The 17705-nt window shown below is 46.5% G+C and overlaps 1 protein-coding gene across 1 annotated transcript; it reads right to left on the bottom strand.

Moving 5' to 3' along the window:
* Nucleotides 1–145: 145 nt before the first annotated feature.
* On the bottom strand, nt 146–17040 carry Pla2g12a (phospholipase A2 group XIIA). The gene is made up of 4 exons (XM_006970384.4): nt 16709–17040; nt 7476–7552; nt 6021–6186; nt 146–1062 (listed from the first exon to the last, which is right to left on the bottom strand). Exons 1-4 carry the CDS (start codon nt 16929–16931, stop codon nt 944–946), a joined length of 585 nt encoding a protein of 194 aa, XP_006970446.1. The 5' UTR covers nt 16932–17040; the 3' UTR covers nt 146–943.
* Between the last annotated feature and the right edge of the window lie 665 nt (nt 17041–17705).

Here is a 17705-nt window from a genome sequence, read left to right as displayed (position 1 = left end):
GGTTTTCTGGGATCTGCTTGCACACCTGTTAATTTCAGTGTAAATAAGAGTTCCACAGAAGACAGTTCTTTCTACTTGGTCTTTCCCATCCTCTTTGATTCCACAATTAGAGACGTGAAAACACTCAAGAAATAAGAAGAAAACATTATCAAGAATAAATTTTATTAAGATCTCCATTATTAGTAAAAGGTCAATCTTTTAAAAACACTCCAGAATCTGAGATGAGGAACGGGTATTTGGGGAACAAACATCAAACCCGACAGCATATAGTGCTCGGATCTGCCTCATTAAGTCCATCTTTTCTAGGACTCCTAGGAAAAGATGCCATTTGTTAGAACTGGCTTGTGAAATGGAAGTGCCGTGTTTCTGAATATTGTTCACATCACAATACTTAGGTGTCCTGGGTTGTCCCTGAAGAGAAGTACTGGCCAGGGTTCCAACACACTGAGAGGCTTTGTTGCTGGACCGACACAACATATCCTATCTCAGAAGGCTCTAGAGAAACAGTAGTTCCTTCCTCTCGGCGTGAGTGCACATTTGAAATTTCAAAGTAAATAGTAAGATTGTCCTATATTTCAAAATAATGTTGGAAAGTCCTTACAACGAATCTTACATCTGCTCTCATTTTTATTGTTAAGTACCTCGATGAAAACCAAGTCACACAGTCTCCGAGCTTTCCTTCCTGTTTTGGGAGCCACCAGGACAGCGACACTCATGGAGGCAAGCACGCTTGCCTCTCTACGAACCCCCAGTCCTGAGCATGCTCTTCTCTCCACTTCTTCCCGCCCCCCACTCCTTTCCACTTGGAGGTTTTCAAATCAAAACACAGTCTAGGAAGGTCTCAGAATGACCCATCCCAGAGGTAAGGCCACTTCAGGCGGTGAAAGCAGCAGCCCTTTAACTGTCCTCCACTCTCGTCGCTCACCGGCCGGCCCGGGGTTCCTTACAGATCCGATTTTTCCTCGTCACGGCACCAGCACGCGGCTCGCTGGCTGTCCAGGTACGGCTTGCAGCCCAAATGTATGACGCTGTCAAACAGGAGTTCCACCGTTGTTTCACACGCTGCGGAGTAGAGACACGTCATCACTGCCGGGAAGCGTGAGCGCTGCTCCGTTCCCACCTCCGCTCCTGCTGGAGCACAGGCTCACACCCCTCAGCTGGCCCTCAAACGTGTGGCAGGCCAAAGCCGTCCCAGTCCCTCACACCGGCAGCTCACCCTCCAGATTCCATTTCAGTCTCTTTTCATATATATATATATGTACACACATACATATGTAAGTTCTCATATTTCATATACATGTATATATGTGGTGATGTATTGTGTACCCCGACATATTATGTACCCTAATAAACTTATCTGGGCATCAGAGGACAGAGCCTGCCACTAGATTAGACATAGAGGCCAGAGAGTGGTGGCACACACCCTTAATCCTATTACTTGGGAGGCACAGATCTGTCTGGATCTCTGTGAGTTCAAGGCCACACTGGGAAGAGTCAGGCAGTGATGGCACATGCCTTTAATCCCAGCACTTGAGATCTCATGCCTTTGCTTGGAAAGCACACAGGCCTTTAATCCCAGGAAGTGAAATGGCTGGGTGGAGAATGGTATATAAGGCGTGAGGAGACAGGAACTAACAGCAGTTCAACTGAGACCCTCGGGGGTGAGGACTCAGAGGCTTTCAGTCTGAGGGTTTGTGGAAACAGGATCGGCTGAGGTGTTGGTGAGGTAAGGCTGGATGTGGCTTGTTCTGTTTCTCTGATCTTTCAGCTTTCACCCCAATATCTGGCTCCAGGTTTTTTTTTTAAATAATAAAGCCTTTTAAGATTCATGCTACATATATATGTATACATATATATGTGTATACATACATATATGCACATATATGAACACATGCTCCATTTCAATTGTTCAGAACAATTTTTGGTAGATAAGTAATAATCTTTATGAGACACCAATTGGGTCATCGGTGTTAGTTTTCCTTTCAGCTGGGAATGTGATCACAATAAAGATGTCTGCCAACTGCAGAGTTTACATGGTAAGGGAGGCTCTGCTGCGGTTGCCGCTGGAGGGCCAGGCTGGGGCCTCTGACATGTTAAGCACATGCTGTCCTCTCAGTCTTAGAAGGAAGCTTTAAAGAGAAACCCCCGGGCTAGCGACATGACTCTGGACGAAGGCACTAGGTGAGACCCAACCCCAGGAGCTGTGCCCTGTGACCTCCACATGTGTGCTGTGGTCTATGGGCATGCGCATGCACACACACACACACAAATTTAATAAAAGAAAATCTAAAACAAGCAAATAAAAACATCTCAGAAACCTCAAGGTGTCACTACGACCAGTGGCTTCTAAGAACTGATCACAATTATTGCAGATGCTCATACTAAACGGTACCCATTCTCTTTCTTTGACTAATTCTAAAATTTGGCTTCAGGGTGGGTGCTCATGGGAATCAAAGACAGCTTCTCCTGGTAGGTGTAAAAATTGTTAAGACTCTAAGAAAGTCCTCAGCTTACCTTTCCTATCTAAGAAACCTCGGACATGCCACATTCACAGAGCTAACCACGAAAGCGTTCAGCAGCCAAAACAACCTTTTCCAAATATTCATATGAAGGAAGAATCCTGCTCTCAAACTCATCCTTTGGGGTTGGGGATTTAGTTCAGTGGTAGAGTGCTTGCCTAGCAAGCCCAAGGCCCTGGGTTCGGTCCTCAGCTCCGACAAAAAAAAAAAAAAAAAAAAAAGGAGATTTAAAACTCATCCTTTGTAAAGTTCTCCAAAAGACTATATACCATTAGAGCACAATTAACCAGAGAAACGCAGACTGAACTGCAAGGCATCTCGGGAGACAATCACTTGGCTCCACTTCATGTCCTTTTGAGGTAAGAAAACAAGAAATCCATCCACGTACACTTCAGTTTGATACTGTAGCCGAAAGCAGGTTAGGGGGTGGAGGAGTCAACTCAGGCTTCACCTGAGGCAGAGGCCCCTTCCTGGACAGTTGTTCCTGGGGTTTCAGAATAGGAGCTACGGCATGGGGCTGTCTAGAGCGGCCGCCAATGGACAGAGCGTGGGCTCCAGAGTCAACAGAGTCAGCCAGACAGTAGTAAGTCAAGGGCTTACTCGGGACAAGTTCCTGGCCTCGCTGTCCTTCCCTGAAAGATACAGCGATCCCGTCCAGCACTCGGGGGTTTTTGTGAGCATCAAAAGAAAACACGAATACATTATCTAGCACAATATTTTAAGGAAATGCATAAAAATGTTAGTTTTCTTTCCTACTTCTGACTTTAGTGTATAGTACATCCCTTGGCTTTACAGCAGAGAGTCTTTTAAATGTTCATATTTCAACAGTGATGTATATTCCCACAGACATTTCAGGTTGACTATGATAAGGCTGACTGGAGGTTGGGACTCCAGCAACGCAGCTTCTGTGAGTCATCGTCTACTCTAGGGCAGACGGACTATTGTAGGTAGAATAGTCACCCGCGTCCCTGTAAGTCACACAACAAATGTACGGGTTCACCACAGACTTGGATGGAATCCTTTCTGCTGCCACTGTGTTTGTCCCACACCATAAATGGACAGTAAGTCCCCGGGGTCAGAGGACATGATGAACAGGGTTGGGAGCGATCTGGAAGCCTCTCCCCGATGGCTAACACTTGTAGGCCAGAATATGACAGCTTGTTAGGGAAATATTGTCAAAAGCTGTTCTGCCTTGGTATGGCCCTCTATGCCATCAACATGCCATACGAGAAGTGCCCACTGATGCACTATATATGGAACACCAGTTATGGGTACAACCAACTACTTTCTGATCGGATTTAAGGCCTGCGACACACAGGGAACTCACGTTTGGTATGGAAGTCAAGGCAAAACCCTGGGGAAATCGCAGGCTGCACTGTGACGAGCATTGCTACTGTTTTGTTAAACAGACGTGATGTGCTTGTTAAATTGCCAGTTAAATAAATGTTCATTCTTGTTGATGCCCACAGATTTCTGCTGCTGTCTGTTTGGTTCATGGAGGAAGGTTTATTTTTACAGTGAGTATGGCTTATCTCATAACTGGTTAAACACTGAGGGTAAGTATCTGTTGTCATGGCATAGAGATCCATTGCTCAGAAAAGAATTGCCCACACACACACACACTTCACACACTCTTACACACCTACCTACCTCTACCTCTCACCTCTCCAAGGCTTAGGGAATATCACAAAAAAGAGGGGGAGGGGACAGAAAGGGGCAAGAAAGAGCAGAAAGAACGTAAGAGCCAAAGAAAGGGCGGAGCGCTGTAGTGAAGCTACTTTGTCTGGACCTGACCCGACCTGACCGTCAGTCATCATGGAGCAGAGACTGCTGTGGTGACCCACAGAATGCCTTGGCACCACGGCCATGACCATAAATAAACCATAGTTTAGCTAGTCTGTGGTAATAGGAGAGGGGCTGTCAACATTCCCTCCCTGAGACTCCAGTCGCCTTTTCCATGTGCATCCCAGCTGAACTCGGTCCTCAGGATGCAAGTGTACACAGGAGGAAGAAGGTGGACTGGAGGTTGGGACCCTAACGAAGCCGCATTCCCACATCCTCATCACCCGTGCTAGAGTGGAACTTGCAGTGACGTGCTGCTTCTGAGTCACCTGTGCTCCTGCAAGGAACCTCAGTGAACTCACCGTTCATGTGAATTCACAATTCACTGGACTCTGATGGAATTGTCTCCTTGGTCCGTTATTGGTGCCCTATCTAGGATGAACAGATGTTTCTTTACGCATCCCCAGGAGAGGCCATGCAACGTGCAGCCTCCTGAGTTCTGGGATTGCAGGCACATTAGCCATCAATCTAGCAGCTGTGCTGCACTCTTATTAAATTCACTGGTGCTGTGAATGTCTATAGTTGAGGGATATTTGTTCGCACTGACACTCTGAGGCTGACAATAAAGTTTACCTTGAATCAGAGGGTGGAGCTAGTGACTAGTTGACCAGAATTGGCCATAGAGGTTTTAGAGGACCCAGGATACAGATAGAGAGACACAGGAAGGAAGCTTAAAAAGATTCACAAGCCCTTTTGGATCAGGGAAAGGGGGGGGGGGTCATTGGTCACTTCTCTGCTCAATCAGGTTAGGTTTTTACCCCGATATCTAACACCTGAGTTTATTTAATAACAGAACAATATAAGCAAATGTTTTAGTCTATGTTCTAAGAATTATCTGTTGAAGCCTCAGCCTCCAAGGTAAAGGAATTAAGCTAGAAGGACTTGGGGAAGCAATGGGAAGTGATTAGGTCATGAGGGTAGAACACTCATAAGTGGGATTGGTCACATTAAAAAAGGTACTCCTTTAGGACACAGCTCAGGAGGAGAGGGCCCGCCCCGCAGGATCCTCAGTCCTTTCCCCCAGGCACCACGCAGCCGGAAGGTGTGGCCTCTGAGCCCAGAACAGAAACCTTGATAGACAGTGACTGCTCATGCCTTCATCTTGTACTCCCTCGCTTCCTGAACCATGAGAATACATCTCTGTGCCTTTAACCACCTTCAATCCATTACACTTTAGTACAGCATCCCAGCTTGCTTCAAGGCTTCCACGTTTAGTTTCTGAACGATTCGACATACAGTCCAGGGCACAAGGGAGATGAATGAACTCTTCCCTTCTCTGCCTCCGATACTCCTCCGAGTTTGCTGAACACTGTTTTCGTAGCTGTATATAATTTCAGATTACAAAATGATGGGCTAGCTCCTTGCTCCAGGCAACTGAAGAGGCCGTATCATAACAGCTAACGACTGTGCAAAGGCTCCTTTGGCATGCTTCTGTGCTGAGCGTGTGTTCCCTGCAGGATTAAAAACACCCGAGGGCTGGAGAGATGGCTGAGGTTAAGAGCACTGACTGCTCTTCCAGAGGTCCTGAGTTCAATTCCCAGCACCCACATGGTGGCTCGCAACCGTCTGTGATGAGATCTGGCGCCCTCTTCTGTATACATAATAAATAAATAAATCTTTAAAAAACACCCGAATCCCGGCCAGCAGGCCCGTCCTTACCCTGAACGTGCTGGGCAAGGCCTAGGGTCTTCTGCACGTCGCGGCAGATCTTGGAGAGGCAGTACTGGAACTCCTCGTCACAGTCGTTCTTGCTTCGGCCACAGGTCTCGTAGCATCTGTCGTGCTGGTTGCAGCACTTGGTCAGGGAAGGGATGCCGATGTTCAGCTGTGAGACGCAGTTGGATGGGCGACAGTCAGTGAGATGCGAACCTCCCGGCATAAATGGACTTCACTGAGTAAATGGCAACTGCCGTAGACAGCCCCCAGCCCCACGTCTACCTGGGAATGCTTCCTGCGTTATGTTCTCCCGATTCTCCTCGCCCATTCTTAGCCACGTAACTGTTTCAGGCACACCACACTCCTCTCCATTTTGCAGTGTGAGAGTTAACTGTCACAACTTTCAACTATCCAAAACACAACACACAACTAACTTTCTTCCCTTATTTATCTGTGTGGGGAGTCTGTGTGTAAGGAACAGTAGCCACAGGAGGGCAGCCCGAGGACGTGGCATGTCCTCCTCTATGGCTGTCTGCCTCGTTACCCGGAGACACAGTCTCTCGCTGAACCCGAAGATCACTGTTTTGGTTATAGATCATCTATCTAAAGAGCTCCCAGGATCTGCCTGTTCCCGTCCCTCAACACCAGGGTCACGGGCACATGTGGCATGCCCGGCTTGTATGTTGGTGTGGGGGATTCAAACTCAGGTCCTCTGTCTGCACAGAAGCACTCTTACCACTGAGCCATCTCTCCCTAGACCCGAGGCATAGCTTAAAAAAAAAAAAAAAACAAACAAGTAAGCCTAAGCACATTAACAGACTTCTCTAGGGCCTCAACAATTACGATCTTAGGATATTTCAAAGTATTTTGTGTCTCCTCCCCCAAAGAAATGTACTTTCTGTGAAATGGTGCACAAAAGTCTTAACTGCCTACAATTCAAATGGCGGTTTGTTTTTTAACTTTAAGCATTTTTCCATTTTCTAGAGGTACCATCACTTTAAATTTATAATTTATCTTCAGTTATTTCAATTAACTTACACAACCCTCACACACCTCCACCTGTGGCCACTGGCTTGTCTAGTCTCCCCAGTAACAGTTGCTAGAGTAACCACACCACCACCCCCATCAGCCCTTGCTTTATAGAGAAAGAGCTCCTCATCTACTTTGGTCTCCCTAAGCAGTATCACTTTGCACTTGAAAATTTTAAGTTATGTTTGTGATACTTAGAAAATATGATTCCTGTGACATCTATACAAGATAAAATAAATCATTATTTTAAACCCATTTAGTATTTTTTTAGTTGTTAAATAAGTTTTATTAGAAAACAATAATAAACACAATCATTACAGAAATCAAAAATTATTTATGAGCCTGAAGACAGGCACACTTAAGTCTTGTATTACTAAAAATATTAGACTAACAGTCACAAAACTTATCAAAGGAAAAAAAGGTATTTACATGAACACCGAACAATGGAGAGCCACATCCATTTGGTGGGGATGGTTTGTATCCGTATCGTGGAAAAGGCTTCGATCCTATGTGAAATACAAATGATGTCAGATTTAGTTTAAAATATGAAAGGAATATAATACATATTTATAAAGATAAACAAGGTACTTGACTAGCCTTGAGGATGTTCAATATTTAGTTGGACAAAACAAATACGGATGTATTTATTTTGATGAATATTAGAATGATTGATGGTGGAATTATTTTTAGTTTCTTGTGAAGAATGCAGAGCATATGCAAATGTGCACATAGATACACAAATGTGCAGCATTCATGAAGGTAATTACTATTTATAAGCCACATGGTCAAAACATGCAATAGCTTATCCTGGACCGCTGGAGATCTCAAAGGTGCACATGATACGACATCACATGTGTGAAAGATCAACACAGCCTGTCTCCCTGGAGTTTTGTGGGTCAAAGCCTGTAAGGCATGCGCTGTATCTTCCTAACCTCCAACAAATCTTTCATTGCACAAAAAAAGCTATATAACCATCAAGCATCAGGGGCTTAGCTAGAGCCTAATCTAAGAAAGATGAGGGTATGCCATGATAATCTAATAATTTCATAATCCACCCAATTTATGGCATTTCGTCATAGTAGCCCAAGCAGACTAACATACACATTCCAGCGTGGCTTTTCCTGGTGATACTTTTGACTTGTATGATTTCTAACACGCATGTCATTAATCTGCCTACTTCATTTACTATTTGTTTCTTCATTCTGAAATGTAAACATGAGGCACGACTTTTTCTATTGTACATGCCTAGCACAGTTTCTGGCATGTAATTACATTCTCAATGAATACTTATTGACAAATGGTCGACTCAATGAACATTGGGTAGACTTAGAAGAGTAATCCCCATGGCAATATTAATATTCATTATGAATTAATAAGTACTATTGCTGTTTACTTTTCAGTTTTTTAAGTTTCCTGGGACTTCATTCACTGGTCTCCAAAGACTGACCACATCTAGCTTGTTACATCTCTTTGAAATGTGGCAGCCGGGGCCACCAAGATAGCTTAGCCAGTAAAATATGTTACTCAGCTTAACTACCTGAGTTCAATACCCCCACAACCCATATGACAAAGAGAACAGATTACCATGAGTGGTCCTCTTGACCTCCACATGCACACCGTGGAATGCATGCACCCATATACATACATCACACACACACACACACACACACACACACACACGAGTGAATAAACTGCAAAATGTGGCACCCCAAACCTAATGTCATTTTATATGATGGACCCTTTTTGAGGCGATAAAACATTCATTTTAACACGGCTTATGAAACCTATATCTCAGGGCTAAACTATCAAATGATAGCAATTTTTAAAAAAGTACTTCCTAAAATTGAGCTTTAAAAATATCTACTCCTAGCTGGGTGGGGTGGTGCACACCTTTAATCTCAGCACTCGGGAGGCAGAGGCTGGAGGACTTCTCTGAGTTCAAGGCCAGCCAGGTTTACATCGAGAGTTCTAGGACAGCCAGGGCTACATAGAGAGACCCTGTCGCAAAAAAAAAAAAAAAAAAAAAAAAAAAAAAAAAAAATCAAAACATAAATAAATACCTACTTGTAGAATTTCATAATTTCTGTAATTAATTTTTTCGACCACTTACAGAATTTCTGTTGGCTTTACTTAGTCATCCAGCATTGTTTCACCCACCATTGTTCAGTGAACTTTTTATCTAGAGGTATTTGCCTAGTATGGCCAGGAGTCATAAACTTGAGCCATGGATATTAATCTGGACTGAGGCCAGCAGCATCTTGCTATAGATGAACCCTCTCTAGAAGCAGTTATGATGTTATTAATCCAAACCTTTGGGGAGACCACTCAGCCAGTCAAGACTTTGCTTAAGTCAAGTGTTTGCTAGTTTACTTCTCCAGGGGACTATCGTTGAGAAACTACACATTTTTATCTATGGTTTAAAGACTTAGTTCATCTCTCTCTCCTTCTCTCTCTCTCTCTCTCTTTTATTTTTTTAGTGCTGGGGACTGACTGAACTCAGGGCCTTGCGAATGTGAAGCCAGTGTTCTATCCCAGGCTACACCCCCAGCCCAGGCTATTTCCTGCTGCTAATATCAAAATAGCGGAGGTAATTTTTTAAAGGAGGTTTGTTTTGGCTCACACTTCAGGCCCAAAGTTCAGGAGTTGCAGCTAGCTATGGTCTTCTTTCTGGCTTCATCCTCTGAGAGGGCAGAACATCACATGACTAGGGACCAGCGTGGGAGAAACCAGCCAAAGAGGCTTTTACTGCACACTCAGTCACAAGGTAATCCCATCGATCCATGAAGTAGACACAGACTAATCAATCCATGAGGACAGAGTCCTCTCTTTCAACTGCACCTTTCTTTTCTCTCTCTCTCTCTCTCTCTTTTTTTTTTTTTTTTTTGATTTTTCGAGACAGGGTTTCTCTGTGTAGCTTTGTGTCTTTCCTGGAACTTGCTTTGTAGACCAGGCCTGCCTCTGCCTCCAGAGTGCTGGGATTAAAGGTGTGTGCCACCACCGCCCAGCTGGACTGCAACTTTCAATGGAGACGAAATTTCAGTTTTGGAGGGGACAAGCCATACTCAAACCATAGCAGGAAGAAAGGCTAAATTGGCAAAGTTCCTGGGAAACACACTCCAGTTCCTTAAACATTAGTAGAACGCGTTCTCTTGAAATGCTTACAGGTCTCTAGAGCAGCGGTTCTCAAGCTGTGGACTGCAACCCCTGGGGTTAACAACCCTTTCACAGAGGTCACACATCAGATAGCCTGCGTGTCAGATACTTACATTATGATTCATAACAGTGCAAAGTTACAGATAGGAAATAGCAATGAAATAAATAATTTTACGGTTGGTGGTCACACCACAACATGAGAAACTGTATTAAAGGGTCGCAGCATCAGGAAGGTTGGAAACCACTGCTCTAGAGGTATACACTAGTTAACGAGTCAGACTATTAATAATCTTTTTTTTTATTTGAGGGGAGAGTCAGGTATCTGGAACTCTATATTAATAATCCTTTTAGGGCTGGAGGGATAGCTCAGCCGTTAAAGGCTAGGCTCACAACCAAAAATAATCCTTTTAAAGCACGACAAATACACTATAGTGTGTTCACATAGGAAAAGAGGGAATTTACTATATATAGTTTTTTCCAGGTTAACAATTGTTTTAAATTCAGAAACACATCACCTAAAAAACTGTCAGGAAAACAGGGTGCACTTAGCATTTGAAATGACAGCCTGTCCTATGTTTCTACTTGTTCAGATGACATGTACATTCCCCTTCCCACCTACAAGTCCACAGACATCTGGCACGATTCATGTCCAAACATTACCACCCCGAGACAGCAGATACAAAGAAAAAAAAAATGAAGGTAATTGAAGGTTTCTGATAGCCTCTTAACCGTCTATTTTTTTTCCCCTTTTAGAACTGGGAATGCATTTCTTTTCCTGGTCATACAACAGGGCTTCTATCTTTGCTTCTCTCTGTGCCGTATCTAATTTCTCTCCAGTCCCCATCTACAGAAATGCTTCCTGACATCTTGATGACTGTAGGGCAGTGACCTAACACAGGCATGCAAGTATTCCACCAATACATGTACACACTTTCTTCATAAGAGATCATTCCTGTGGGGCAAGAGGCTGGTCAGAAGCAAATGAAGATAGAAAAACGTCCCAAACAAACACGCCCACTCTGGAGACAGAGCAGAGCGGGGAGCAGAGACAGTAGAGCCACTTCATGGGCGAAACGAGAACGTGACGGTGTAGCGTCGCCACCTCACACATGCAAGTGTTTCCTGCAGGGGAAGTTGAGAACACTGAGAAAGAGTCATACCTGCTGTACATGAGACACTGGAAAGAAAACCGGAACAAACGCCGGGGGCGACTCCCTAAAATTCGCACCGAAAGGGGCATGTGCATGTGTGTTTGGTCAGTCTAGAGTCTCTTTGGAACAACTAACTGACGTCGTGTCTCTCACAGCCTTCCCAACTCACCCCATCGAAAATACCATCTTTGCTTCTGAATCTACTGTGCACACCACGGTTGGTGGCTTTTCTTTCTAATGCTTCTGAGCCAAATTAGCAGAACAGTTTCTATGAAAACCACTTTGTCCCCCTTCCCTCGAAGATGCCTAGCGTGTAATGAGTGCCCAAGAAATGACCAGATGAGAAAAGTGGGAAATACTCTGCCAAAATTAGAACTTCTGTTTTTTCAATGGAACGGAGAAATAGACCCACCACGGACATTAGAGGGAGCTATTCTGCTCAAACAGTTCAGTGTTCTAAAGTTCTAAATTCACCTTATATTAAAATATTATTTCAAAGCGTGAAAGATGGTTCAGCAAGCAAAAGCCCTTCCTCTTCAAACCTGACGACCTGCGTTTGATCCCTAGATCCCACAGTGAAAGGAGAGAGCCATTCCCAAAGGCTGTCCTCCGACCTCCACAGGTACACCACGGCATGTTCATGTGTACATTCTTTCTCTCGCTCTCCCTCTCTCTCTGACCCCCCCCCCCCAATAAAATGACACGGACACATAATAAATAAGGTTCAATTTAAAAGATAATTATTTAGAACAAATTATATAGAAAGCTACTTATTAAAAACTGAGTTGATTCATGAGGCCTGGAGCGTTGGCTCAGCAGTTAAGTACACTTGTTTCTCTTGCAGAGGGCTCAGATTTGGTTCCTAGCACCCATATAGAGGCTCACAACAGTCCCTGACTCCAGCTCCAGGGTCGATGCCCTCTGCTGGTCTCTGAAGGCACTACATGCATGTGGCGAGCATGCATACACACAGGCAAAACACTCACACACATAAAATAAGATAAAATAAATATGGAGTCAAGTACTATTACTTAAAATATTGTTGTAAGAGGCGTTAAGCGATGCTGAACATTAAGACTTTTGATGTTTCTGCTGTTACCAGCTTTTACAAAGTAACAGAAGCTCATGAATGGAAGGACCACAGTAAGAGTCAAGCCACCACGTCATGAGGTGCTGTGGCCATGCACCCCGGATTTCACACTGATATAGAAGACTAAGAAGGAAATGGGAGGAAGAACTAGACCCAAGAGCAGAACTGCACGGGAGGGCCATTCATGACTCGTACCTTCTGATATAAGCAGCGATTCCCAACCTGTGGGTCACGACCCCTCGGGTCAAATGACCCTTTCACAGGGGTCATCTAAGCCACCCTGCACATCCCATATTTACATTACAATTCATAACAGTAGCAACATTACAGTTATGAAGCAGCACAAAATAATTGTACAGCTGGGGGTCACACAACATGAAGAACTGTATTAAAGGGTCGCAGCGTTAGGAAGGTTGAGAACCGCTGCCATAAGTGGTGGACTTCTTAATGTTTCCTCATCTCCCCATTCAGCCAAAACCCAAGTATTTACAGGAACTGAGAAACTTACCATTCTCTCTCCCTCCTCCCCCGCCCCCACATTATGTTTTCCAAAGTTGATATAAATGCTCTCAAACAGACACACTCATTTCACTGAGAGAAATGAAGCAGGGGGGAGTCTTAGAGGAGGTAACTGGGTCACACAAAGATCTCACACTGGGTTTGTAGGACGTACAGCGGGGACTCCCAACCTGCTAAACACTGGAGACTTAAACCATTCATCTCCATGTGGCCCTGAGAGTAACGCTCTCCTCCGAGGCCATCCATTTCCCAGTTCCCTCAGGCCTCCCGACACCGTTCTTAGGACTTCTAGAAGCTGATGGCTTCCTTCCTTCTTCCCTGAAAAACGGGCAATCGGACCCCACGCACCTACCGTGAGCGCCCACATCCTACCTCCACCCTACTAACGGGGGAGGCTGCCTGCTCCTGGCCAGCCTCTCCCTTTGCACACTAGAAACTACACTTTTCGGGTGTGCAAGGACATGACTCCAGTATTCCCCTCCATCTCTCCTCCATCACCTCTGCTATCATTTCCTGCCTTAGCCACAATCACTGCCAAGCCAACAGCAAATCCTTTAGGTTCTTCCTTCAAATTACAGCTAAAATCAACCCTCTCATCACTCCATCTCCTACCAGCTTAGACAAATGTGTGTGCTTGCATATAACTCCCCTCTCCTGAGAGCTCCATCACGGCCACCTTTTGTCTGGACCCTTGCACACAGCAGCCTAGCTCTATTCTGGCTTCCTTACCTCCACTGATGCTTAATTCTCAGTACCGCACTTAGAGGCTCCTGTTAGCACACATATCACCAGAGGGATGAGCGACTTACTCAAAATTCTAAAAATACTATTTTTAGAAACAGCTGTCTAGAAACAGCTATTTTCCCTCTGTTTCTCAACAGATATGGAACACTATTCTCCCTTCATTTCCTTTGATGTCAGAGGGAGAAAAAAAGCTAAGGGCTGGGAAGCCAGCTCAAATGGGAAGGGTGGTGGTTACGCCACATGGAGTCAGCTGAGTTCCCATCCCTAGCACCCAGGTAAACGGCTGGGCGGGGGAGTGTGTGCCTGCCTGTTGGGGGGGCAGATCCCACTGGCCAGCTGGCCCAGGCAAAGTGAAGTGCGCTTCACTTTCAGAGAGAGACAAAGGTGAAGAGAAAAAGTCAGTCAACATTCTCCCTTTCAGCTTCTGTTACATGTGCACACATGGGCCCAGCACCCAAACACCCACATGCAACACACACACACACACACACACACACACACACACACACACACACACACACTAAGGGAAAATGGTAAACATAAAATTGCTCCCATTAAAAACTTCACATAACTCACTAAGGCCTTTCCCCATCCAAGGGAAGAGGACCCGGAGGGAAGAGGGTCCCTAACACTGAGCTCTCAGGAGAGGGGAATTATATGCAAGCACACACATTTGTGGCATTCAGCAGTTCTTGCCTTACCTAGGAGCCTGGGGGCAAATTTTGTGAGACTTGAAGAAAAGGAAAACAAGCAAAAGGAAAGTTTAAAGCAACCCTTGAGAGGAATAGTATCATTTTGAGGTGTTCTCAAGGTAAACACCTCTACAGCCCCGGACTCACAGCTGTTTATGAGGACAGTACCTTTGAAGCCATCCTCGTCTCTGTAAATAACAGCTGCATCTTTGCCTTGCCACAGACGGAACCTCAGAGTCACCTTGACTGCCCTTCTGATGGTCCTGTCCCCTAGAACTGTGTACTCCCTCGGCCTGGGGTGATCTTCCCCTGATTGTCACAGAGCACTCTTGCTACTTTCCAATTCTGAGATGTTCTTCTGTCCTGGAACTTCCTATCTAAAGGGCAAACAGCTCGCAGTCCTTCCCAGTACCACCGCGCCCATCTTCCATTTATGTTGGGAATTGTTTAAGGCACTGGCTCCCAGCTGGTCAGGGACTCACTGCCTGCTTCTCCCCACCAGAACAGAAGCTCCAGGGACAGGGATTTCATCTGCCACTGCTCAACCCAGGCCATCAACCACTGACAGGTGGTCAAGACTGATATTTGCAAAATGGTCAGGAATTAAGTTAGAACTTTTGCCTTAGGAAAGTTATCATTTAATCCTTGTTACCCACAAAGTCCCCTAATACATTTTACAAAGTCCCCAAATACATTTGGCACTAGCCGGTGCAATTCTAAGATCATTAAAAGCAATGGTCTGTTTTCTATATGAACGTAAAGGTGGAGATTATCTGGAGACTCACAGGCTGCAGTTGGCATCACAGTTTTACAGGATAGAGGCTTTTTATTAAGATCACCAACTCTGCAATCAGACTTTCTCACCAAGGTCATGGATTTCCCTATTATTTTCAGGTGGTAGCCTTGGTTAATCTCATAAGAAACTTGATTTCTCAAGTTCTATCCTAACATTTTGAATTTCCAAACAGAAGCCCTATCCCCTCAAAAAATTCAAATGCTAAAAAAAATTTTTTTAAATAAACAACAAAACCCCCAAACACCCAAATCGCTGCCTTGAGTGCTGATTTTATTACCATCCACATTGCCATAAAGCAAGTTCTTGGATTCAAATAGAAAGTTTAAAACCATGAAAGGAGTATGCAAAAAACCCCTACAATACTGACAGAGAGTAAGGAAGAAGAGCCACTGATATTCAAGGAAAGAAAGCCACAAACGGACAAGGTGGGTATCTCATCCCAGCACCTGAGTTCGAGAGTTCAAGGCCAGCCTCAGCTACACCAAGTTCGATGCCAGCGTGGGCTACCTGAGACTCTCAAAAACCAAAGCAAAACAACACTTCAACTGTTTTCTAGAAGTTAGCAGAACACTTTCAATCACTGGATTTCAATCACACCTCCCTCAAAAACCAAGGTACTCCAGAAATCTATACAAAAGCCACATTTTGTTTTTCCTTAGCTTTGCAGGATAACAAAACGCCACTTAATACCAACTGATGGCTCTAAAACTCTCGTTTGGCTTTATATGCTCAGCGGACTCGATTACAAGGCGTGTGTGTGTGTGTGTGTGTGTGTGTGTGTGTGTGTGTGTGTGTGTGTGTGTGTGTGTGTGTGTGTGTGTGTGTGTGTGTGTGTGTCCGCCCGCGCTAAAATCAGTACGTCCCACTCCACTTCCAGCGTTCCTACATCTTAGGCAACTCGGTGCAACTGCCGGAAAAGAAAATGGGGAGGGCGGGCGGGCGGAAAAAAATAATACCAGAACCAACCGAGAGCAGAGAGCAGAGCGCGCACTCAGGCGACCTCTCACGCTTGTTCCCAGCTTGCTCAATCCCAAGGACAGCACGCTCCAAGCGCCGCTCATTCTTTCCACACCCGAGGACGCCCGTCCACGTCTGCCTGACACCTGTTTCCCCATCCCCCTGCCCCGCACTTGCCCCTCCACCCCCCTGCTCTGCACTTGCCCCTCCATCCCCCTGCCCCTCACTTGCCCCTCCATCCCCCTGCCCCGCACCTATCCTCTCACCCCTCTGCCTCGCACCTGTACCCCCAATGCCCCTGGCACGCACTAGCCCCTCCATCCCCCTGCCCCGCAACTGTACCCCCAATGCCCCTGGCACGCACTTGCCCCTCCATCCCCCTGCCCTTCACTTGTCCCTCCATCCCCCTGCCCCTCACTTGTCCCTCCATCCCCCCTACCCCGTACCTGTCTCCCATTCCTCCTGACCCGCACCTGTCCCCCTGCCCCGCATCCATCCTCCCATGCCCCTGCCCCGCACCGGTCCCCCCCTCCCCGCGCCCCGCGCCCCCGGCCGCGCACCGTCGCTGCACTTGTACTGGCAGAGGCCGTCCTCGCCGCCCAGCAGGTCGAGCGCGGCGTTGAGGTACGTGTCGATCTTGTGGATGCCGTTGCGGATGGTCTTGAGCGTGGCCCTCCAGTCGGTGGTCTGGTCCTGTTCCTGGCCTCGCGCGGTGGCCAGCAGGAGCAGGAGCAGAGGCAGGAGCGCGGGCCCCCGGGCGGGTGACGGCCGCGGAGCCACCATCTATCTGCGCGGCCGGGCGGCCGGGCTGGGCAGCGGCGCGCGCTCCGGCTCGGGTCCCGGCCTCCTCCGCGCCCGCGGGGTCGCGCCCCGTCCCCGAGCTGCGCGGGGGCCGCGTCCTGCAGAGTGCGCCTGCGCAGGAGCGTGGGAGCCCGGGGAGGGAGAGGCGGCGACTTCCTCTCCCACGTGGTCTCGGGAACGCTCCCGGTTCTTTCCGCCCCACCTCTGTGGAGTCATAAAAACGACCATGCACTAGACGGATACGTTGCTTTGGTTCAGCACCTGTGAGTTGTTGTTGTTGTTGTTGTTGTTGTTTCAGCTGTCATATCGCGCACGACTCCAGGGCACAGCCTGACTTGCGGGGCTCTGCTGTCTTGGCCTTTTCTGAGCTTGGCCAAGGGTCCAGTGCAGGGGCTTGTTTGAGCACGTGACTGCCAGGGCGGGCCCCCTGCACTCTCCAGAGCTTGGGTCCTCATGGGGACCTCATGACCCGCTGCAATCCAAGCACTGTAAGTAGCTTCTCCGTCTGAGGGTTGTTGAGGATGGACCCCTTTCTCAATCAGAGCAGTGGTGCCCAACTTTCCTAGTGCCGGGACCCTTTAATACAGTTCCCCATGTTGTGGTGACTCCGCAACCATGAAATTATTTCGTTGCTACTTCAGCACTGCGATTTACTACTGTTAGGAACTGTAAGGTAAATATCTGATGTGCAGGATATCCCGTGTGCGACCCCTTGCAACCTGAAGGGTCGGACCCACAGATTGAGAACCGCTGAGT

This window comes from Peromyscus maniculatus, chromosome 6 (assembly GCF_049852395.1).
Source record: "Peromyscus maniculatus bairdii isolate BWxNUB_F1_BW_parent chromosome 6, HU_Pman_BW_mat_3.1, whole genome shotgun sequence".
Lineage (NCBI taxonomy): Eukaryota > Metazoa > Chordata > Mammalia > Rodentia > Cricetidae > Peromyscus > Peromyscus maniculatus.
Note: the sequence above shows the minus strand (reverse complement) of the source record. Positions and strands in the feature narration are given on the sequence as shown.

Excerpts from the sequence above, each read along its gene's own strand:
- Pla2g12a (XM_006970384.4), bottom strand. The coding sequence starts at position 16,931 with ATGGTGGCTCCGCGGCCGTCACCCGCCCGGGGGCCCGCGCTCCTGCCT. Across the intron at positions 7,553-16,708 it reads CCAGTACAAGTGCAGCGACG|GATCGAAGCCTTTTCCACGA; the intron begins GTGCGCGGCCGG and ends TATTTCACATAG. Across the intron at positions 1,063-6,020 it reads CCTTGCCCAGCACGTTCAGG|CGTGTGAAACAACGGTGGAA; the intron begins GTAAGGACGGGC and ends TCTACTCCGCAG.